We start from the raw sequence: 7,696 nt of genomic DNA on the forward strand, positions 1-7,696 counted from the left end.
AGACAGGGTTTCTCTGTATAGCCCTGGCTGTCCTGGAACTCACTCTGTAGACCAGGCTGGCCTCGAACTCAGAAATCCACCTGCCTCTGCCTCCCAAGTCTGTTCTTTTTTGTACAAATTTTTCCTTTGTTTGGGTTTCGCTGTAGATGGCTTCTCATAGTTTCCAGAGCTGTGCTGTCTGTCTGCAGTATCTAACCTGTTTCAGACTCTGTAGTTTTCATGCCCAAAGTTTGAACGTTTAAGTAATTGTTTGCTTTGTTGTCTAATGTGGCCGCTCTCAGGACCTCTGGAAGAGCAGTCAGTGCTCTTAACCTCTGAGCCATCTCTCCAGCCCTAACATGGCAGCTCTCACTTGGAGCTCCTTGAGTGCCTTCCTCCTTGAGTGGCTCCCTTGCCCTGCTTCCCACCTCTGGGTGGTCACAGTTTGTTGACAAGTGCCCTCTGGCTTGAGAGCTGTCTCATGTATGTTGTCCTAGGGGCTCAGTTGTATCAGGTGGCTGGTAAGTTGGGCCCTGTTACCCTTTCTTGATTAGAGCTGGAAGCTGTACCCTTTATATTGCTCCATTATATTTATAATGCACTTGATCTGGTAACTCTTCTCTGAGTCTTCACTTCCTCACATCCACACTTCAGGTATTTTGAGCTTCACGAGGAAGAGTGTACATTTTGCTTATGATTGTATCTAAAACATGTGACATATTCTTGCTGTATTTTGTTGATTAAATGGATTGTGTATATAGGCATGCAGGCATACTGTTGTAAATAGGCACATATGCATAATATACTAGGTAGGGTTGTTGCTAATATCTTATGAGCAATACAACATATTAGAGACTTAGAGTTTTGGGCTGGAGAGACGATTCAGCGGTTAAGAGCACTGACTGCTTGCTCTTCCAGAGGTCCTGAGTTCAATTCCCAGCAGCCACATGGTGACTCACAACCATCTGTAATGGGCATCCAATGCCTTCTTCTGCTGTGTCTGAAGACAGTGACAGTGCACCCACATATATGAAATAAATATGGCAGGAGTGAGGCTGGAAAAAAAAAACAAAAACAAAAAGAAAGAAACTTAGAGTTTCATCTTTTATGTATGCAGTACTCTGAGGTAGAGGTTTATAGTAGAGTAGGTAGACGTTCCTGTGAAGTAATTAGCGATCCGTGTTCTTCTGTACTGGGCTTCGTGGTCTCCTAGTACAGAACAGCCACGGTCCAGCAGTGAGTGCGCAGTGTTTGAACTGGGGAGCCACGCATGGGACTCAGCTGCGGGATGGCGGGGTTACTGTGTGCTTCTGCAGTTGTCTGGCCTGCCTTCCCCAGGTTGGTACCGAGGATCAGCTTGGGCAGAATAGGGGCTCTAGTATGTTCTTATTAAAATGTGGGTTTTCATATCTCATCCCAGAGATGCTGAAACAGGACTATGTGTTGATGACTAGAAATAGGCATTTCCACAAACTTCCCTGCTAATTGTTACAGTTACCGAGAAGGAACCCTTCCGGTGTTCACACGGGGTTAGTTTCAGGTTTTATTCTTCCTGAGAAAAGAATGAAATTGCTTAGGAAGTAAATGGGGCAGGAAAGCTTGCAGCCAGCCAGAGGGGATCCTCAAGAATCACTGTCATGTAGTTAGCATGACCCTGCTATAGTAATTGTAGACCAGGAAAGAGAAACATTTCCAAGGCTCTTCATTCACATGTTTTTGATTGTGTAGTGTGCAGGAGTGAACCTGACTTGACACTGTGCTTGTCTACTTAGGCAGGGTTTGGGGGTGGATGTCTAATCTGAGCACTCAGAACACTGAGGCAGGAGGATTGTTGGGAACTTGAGGTCAGTCTGAACTGCATAGTGAATTAGGGTGAGGCCTTGTCTCACTAAGTTAAGAACACTTAGTAGTTGGACAGAGAAGATGTAAATGTGCCTCACGGACTCTGCACTGTCTTTCTTCCTAACACCTCTGAAGTCGACATGGGTCTTAACACTGCTGCCAGCTAGACAGCACAGGGCAGTTGAGAGGCCTACCTGTGCATGAGCTTAACCAGCGCTGCCTGTGCTAACCCAGTCCACTTGGGTGCTTTATTGTTGATTTTAGTTACTAGGTGAAGTACCTTCAAAAGCGTCTCCCTGTAATGAGGTATTAAATGGAAACCCAGACTGACAGGATGTAAACCTGTTCTCATCAGCTTAAAGGAATTCTCAAGAAGGCAACCCCAAGAAGAAAAGCACTGTCACGTTTCATTAACAGCATTATCCTTGCTATGTGTACGAAGTGTGTATCATATGAAAGCTTACAAAGCGTGGTTGAGCAGTAGTGATTTCCCTGTGTGCCAGGGGCTCCGGGTGCTTCAACCTCCAGCACTGGGGTGGGGTGAGGTCTCTCTCATCTAACCAGCCCAGCATGCTTGTGCAGCCCCAGCTCCTTTGGGAGGAAACTGAGCTGCAGAAGGAGTCCTGGGACCACTTGTGGGACCTAGCAAGACCCCTTCTGGGGCTACACCGAAGATGAAGTCCTAGCCTGTTGAAGACTTACCATAGAGCCCTGATGCTCTGGGTAGGGGTCCCTCTGCCTGATGCTCTGGGTGGGGCCTCTGCTTTCTTCTCCACATCCGTGTTCTAAATCCAGGTCACTGGCCCAAAACATCAGAGGAGTTACTGTAATATGTGTCTCCAGTGGGTCTTTTCTTTTTTAACTTGGCCACGTGATACAAGCGGTGTGTTCTGAATGGCAGACCTGACGGTCGCTTCCTGGATTAGAACACTTCCGTGTCTCCTGTTCTCTTTTTGGGAATTCCCCTGGGTTTTAAGATTAGGTCCTGTTTCTTACTTGGCCTTTCAAGGCCGCTTGAGACAGGCCATCCGGCTGCCTTTCTGTAGCTCCTCCCTCACCTTCCATTCAGTAGACTAATTCCCTGACACACGCCCATCCTTAGAGATTCCCTTGTGAGTCTGCCTGGAGCTTTGCTTCCCTCATTAGACCGGGACTTCATGAAAACCGTGCATTTGCTCTCCAGCACACCCTCTGGCACCAGGAGGGAAGATTGAATACCTATGCTGCCCTGCAGGGTACTGTTAAGGAAGAGTGCAGATGTTAAAAGTCCTCACACAAGTACAGTACACATCCTACCTCTTCTACCTCATTCGTGGTTGCCCGAGCTGGACCTTGAAGCACACAAAACGAAGATATCAGTCGTTTGTGGGGAAAGAGCTCAGATGGACTGGACCAGGCTGGGGAGTGGAAGAGAGACCGGACAGGCTCGACCCTGTTCAGAGTGTGAGTCAAGGACGGACTCTGCAGAGGCAAATGGCACAAGCTCTTGAAGGCCTTTGGTGCTTGGGTGGAGTCACACAGTGTGGTGGGAGGTCAGTAGTGGTCAGCAGCTGGTCTGCAGTTGTGCCTCTGTGAGTAACAGGCACACTGGGCTCCAGTTGTCAGGGAGCAGAGCAGGAGGCTTCCTGTTTTCCTTCCGTGGTCCTCAGGAGGGTGTTGCTCACTGGGGATTGCCGTTCTCAGCCGTGTGAAGGACCTGTGTCCTCCTGTAATCTCTGCTCACGTACTGTGTCTAGGATGTAATGTAGCCTAATGTAGCCAGTGTGCAGCTGCTTCAGATTGGCTTCTCACTACGTTTCTTGCATATCTCACAGCAGCATTGCTCACCTCCTCTACCGCTAGGTGCTCCCCTCTTTCCAACCACCCCAGTGCTCCCCTCCCCTCCCCCAGGTGTTCACCTCTTCCTCCTCCCCCTCAGTGTTCCCCTCCCCTCCCCCAGGTGCTCACCTCCTCCCCTGGGTGCTCACCTCCTCCCCCTTCCCCAGGTGCTCCCCTCCCCTCCCCCAGGTGCTCTTCTCTCCCCCTGGGTGCTCATCTGTTGTGTTCATTGACCAGTTACCTGTTTACCTAATAAAACACACCTTGACTGCTTCAGGGTTTGGGAAATTACAGATAAAGTCCTAAAACCATCCGTGTGCATGTTTTTGTGTGCCCCCGTCTTCAGCTCATTAGGTATCTGTAGCCAGGCAGTGTGACTGTCGGATCATTTGTAGACTGTCTGGCTTTGTAAGACTGTCAGTCGTTTTCCCGAGTGACTACACTGCTTGTACTCCCACAGCAAGGGCGGGGCATTTCCTGTGCCCCATGTACAGGCACTCAGGGCTGACAGGGGTTGCATGTTGGCTGTCCTAATGGTCGCCTAGTGGTATCTTATTTTATGTTGCAGTTGCTAATGAAAGAACATCGAGCATCTTTTTTACATAGGCTTTCCACTTGTCTATCTTCTTTGCCGAAATGTCTTGGTCTAGTGTTTTGTCCATTTTTAAAGTTTTTCTTTTCTTAATGTTATGATTTTTTTCATATTTTTCTATAATAGTTCATCATATATGTCCTTTGCAAATACTTTCTCCTATCTGTGGCTCCATTGAGTGTGTCCCCTGCCCCCACGAGTGTGTGTGTGTGTGTGTCTGTCTGTGTTTATGTGTGTCTGTGTCCATCTGTCTGTCTCTCCTCACGCTCAGGGCCTCCTCCTGTTAGGCAGGCACTCTCCCAATGAGTCATCCCCTCAGTTACTCGTACCCTCTTGGTGGCTTTTTCTTCCTGTCACAGTTGTACAGTTAGGTTTCTCTCCACCCTGAGGAAAGCCACAGCAGCTGGTGTATTGTTTGGGTTGTTGACAGTCAGTCCCAGCAGGCTCACAGGGCACACACTTCCTGAAGCCTTCAGGTTATTATTACTCTGTGGCCTTTTACAAGAAGCAGTTTGTCTGGAGAGAAAACACTTGGTGTACCCTCTAGAGTTTCTTTTAAAAAGTAGCACTTCATTGTTTTGTAGCACAGAATACTAGTGTTGACGGTTCAGACTAATCCAGGTTTTCCTCCCTTATGGGTAACTTGGCTCTGTTCTTAAATTTTAATTTCTTAAAGTTTTTAATGGACAGAAAACAAAAATCATATACATTAATATATTACTGTGTTTCAGTACATGTGTATGTTATATCATACTTAAATCATGTTAATCATATCTAGCTCTTCAAATTTTCTATTGACAGAGTTCTTGAAATCCTTTATTCTAGCATTTTGAATTGTTCAACACTCTTATTTTTAGTCACTCTGCTGTAGGAGAGAGAGCATACCAGGGCGCCACGTTTCCGGTTAACTGTAACTTTATCCGTTTCTGTTTCTTGGGTCTCTGGGAGAGTATTAGCTCCCTGTGAGGTAGGAGGGCCGCAGGTGTGGCTTTCCTTGTGATTTCTGTCATCACTTAAACATCTCTCAAGAGTTGTGCCTAGTTCAGCCGGGTTTCCTCCAGTGCAGCGTTTGGGGTTCTTAGAGTCTCAGTATTCCACTGTAGGATCAGAGTTTTGCACTGGGTCCTTACCTCAACCCGTCTGCAGTGTTTGATGGTTTTCCCTTAGCTCGAGTCTGGCTGTGCTGGGGGCTTTTGCTCAGCACTCACTACCTCTAACCCGGGTGCAGGCTCAGGGCCCCGGGTTCGAGCTCAGGGCTTTCCTAGTAGTTAGCTGCCTACAGGCTGTGACTCTTGGTTGTGTTTACCACAGGCGAGGCCTGGGAAACCTTTCTGCTTCTTTCCATTTTTCTCTGATACGTTCTTGCAGTTTTCTTCAAATTCTGAGGTATTTTTTGATGAGTTGTGTTTCTGAGTCTCTCACTCTATTGGCAATCATGAGGACACATTCTCTTATGTCCTGAGCTTTGTGAGGTTCTCTTTTACCAAGCCTCGCCGAGACGATTTAGCATTAGGTTCTGATATCCTAGGATATTTGGTTTTTAGGAGTAGTCCTTGGGATATTAAAACCTAAGCTGCCACCATAGTCACAACATGACTCATTGTTACATTCTTGGGGTGACTGTGAGTGACCTTTGAAAGGTCAACGTAGGGTGGCCGGCTGCAGCATATAAAATCCAGCACTTTGATGCTTTAATAAAATAATTGTGTTTGTGTGTGGTATATTTTTGTGTGTGCATGGTGCATGCAGATATGCATGCATATGCAAATGTGAGGGGATCAGAGGTCAATAGTGGGTGCCCTCTTTAATTGTGCTTTGTCCTATGACTCTCTCACTGAGCTTGGAGCTCACCTGTCTTGCAGGCTGGCTAGCGTGAGTTCTGAGAATCTGCCTGCCTCTGCCTCTGCCTCTGCCTCTTCACCTGAGATTACAGATGTGCACAGCTGTGCGTGGCTTTTTTACGTGGGTTCTGGGTCCAGACCTAGGTCTTTGTGCTTTTATGGCAGGGACTTTACTGACTGAGCCACCTTCTCCTGTAGATAAACATTAAAAATTAATTAATTTTACTGGCATTAATAAGCAAAATTGAAAGAGTTGCAAGCTTGGTAGAAATAAGTATGTTTAAAGAAAAGCTGAGGGGCAGTAGTGGTTTTATGTGTTATATTCCCAGCCTTTGAATGTTTTATGGAAGAGATACAATGTAACATGTTGGTTTAGTTGTAATTTTAGAATTTGTAATTCACTATAATTCATTTTCAGTATTAACATGTAGGAGATGGTATTAACATTTTATAATTTTTATTAACTATTATATAATCTATACAGTTTCACTTCAGACTGAAGAGATCTAAAACAAAATTATCAATTTCTCACAGGAATTGAAGTTAAAGGATGAAGAATGTGAGAGACTTTCGAAAGTGCGGGATCAACTTGGGCAGGAGTTGGAAGAACTCACAGCTAGTTTGTTTGAGGTTGGTCTGTCTACACTGTGGCTGAGAGCGACATCTCAGTTGTATCCGTTGGTAGAATTGGTTTGTGAAGACATCTTGAGAAGGATATGGCTAGCTTCACGTGTGTTCGTGATACCTCTAAGCAAGACGGAGAACAAAATCTCTAAGGAAATGCAGTCTCTAATTTAAAATAGCGTAAAGAGGAAAGCGGAACACCGTAGCTCATCGGTGTGGGGCAGTTGGCAGTGTCTGTGAGAGGAAAGGTCAGTTCTTCAGTTTTAAAGTTTACCACTTATTTAGGGCTACTTGGATTTGTTTTTGTTTTTGTTTTTTAATTTTCTTTTATGATTGAAAAACCCTTGAGGTACATTCACTGCTGCTGGGTGCCTTGAAGAACATCAGGTGGCACACCTTCATCTGCAGTTTGCCCTCATGACCAGGATTTCTACCCAGCTCTGCTTGCTCAGAGAGGCATGTGCAGTGGAGTGTGTGTAGGACAGGCAGAGATAGACAGATACTGGCTACTGTAAAGGACTGGGTCAAATGACACTGGAGGTTGCCAAGTTGCAGAGCTGTAAGGTGGGGTTAGCAAGCCAGTCTGAGCTTGAGAACTGAAGAACTGCGTGTGAGGTCTGAAGGACAGTTTTTTACACGATGGAAGGTGGCTTTTGATGAGCTCAGCCTCCACTGAGTCCCATCTGCCTTGGGAAGTGTGCCAACTTGTTAAGTTCATCTTATCCAGAGCTCCATCACAGAAATCTTCAGGCTAATAGGTGGTAAAACATGAGCTAGGTTTGTCCCCCAAGTGCTCACTAGGAAAGAGTAGAAGTTGTGGTGTCCAAGTCTGTAAACTTGTCCACGTGCAAGAGCAGAGATCACAAGTGAGCACATGACAGCCACGGGGAGAGAAACGTAAGACATGTGCATCGTATGAAAAGTGTAACACTGATGCATACGTTAGAAATGAAGGTCTGGAAGATACATTATGCAAAACAGAAGAAAACCAAGAAGGATG

General features: G+C 46.1%; 1 protein-coding gene across 3 annotated transcripts in view; it reads left to right on the plus strand.

Annotated features, from left to right (window-relative positions):
- Rab3ip (RAB3A interacting protein) overlaps positions 1-7,696 on the plus strand; it is a 43,364-nt gene that overhangs the window by 16,883 nt on the left and 18,785 nt on the right. For 2 of the 3 annotated variants that reach the window (XM_021204933.2, XM_029542315.1), the window contains exon 4: positions 6,607-6,702. The exons of the other annotated variant lie outside the window; for it this stretch is intronic. In XM_021204933.2, coding sequence (XP_021060592.1) covers positions 6,607-6,702 — 96 coding nt within the window. The remainder of the gene's footprint in view (positions 1-6,606; positions 6,703-7,696) is intronic. 3 annotated transcript variants of the gene reach the window in all.

Source organism: Mus pahari, chromosome 9, assembly GCF_900095145.1.
Source record: "Mus pahari chromosome 9, PAHARI_EIJ_v1.1, whole genome shotgun sequence".
NCBI lineage: Eukaryota > Metazoa > Chordata > Mammalia > Rodentia > Muridae > Mus > Mus pahari.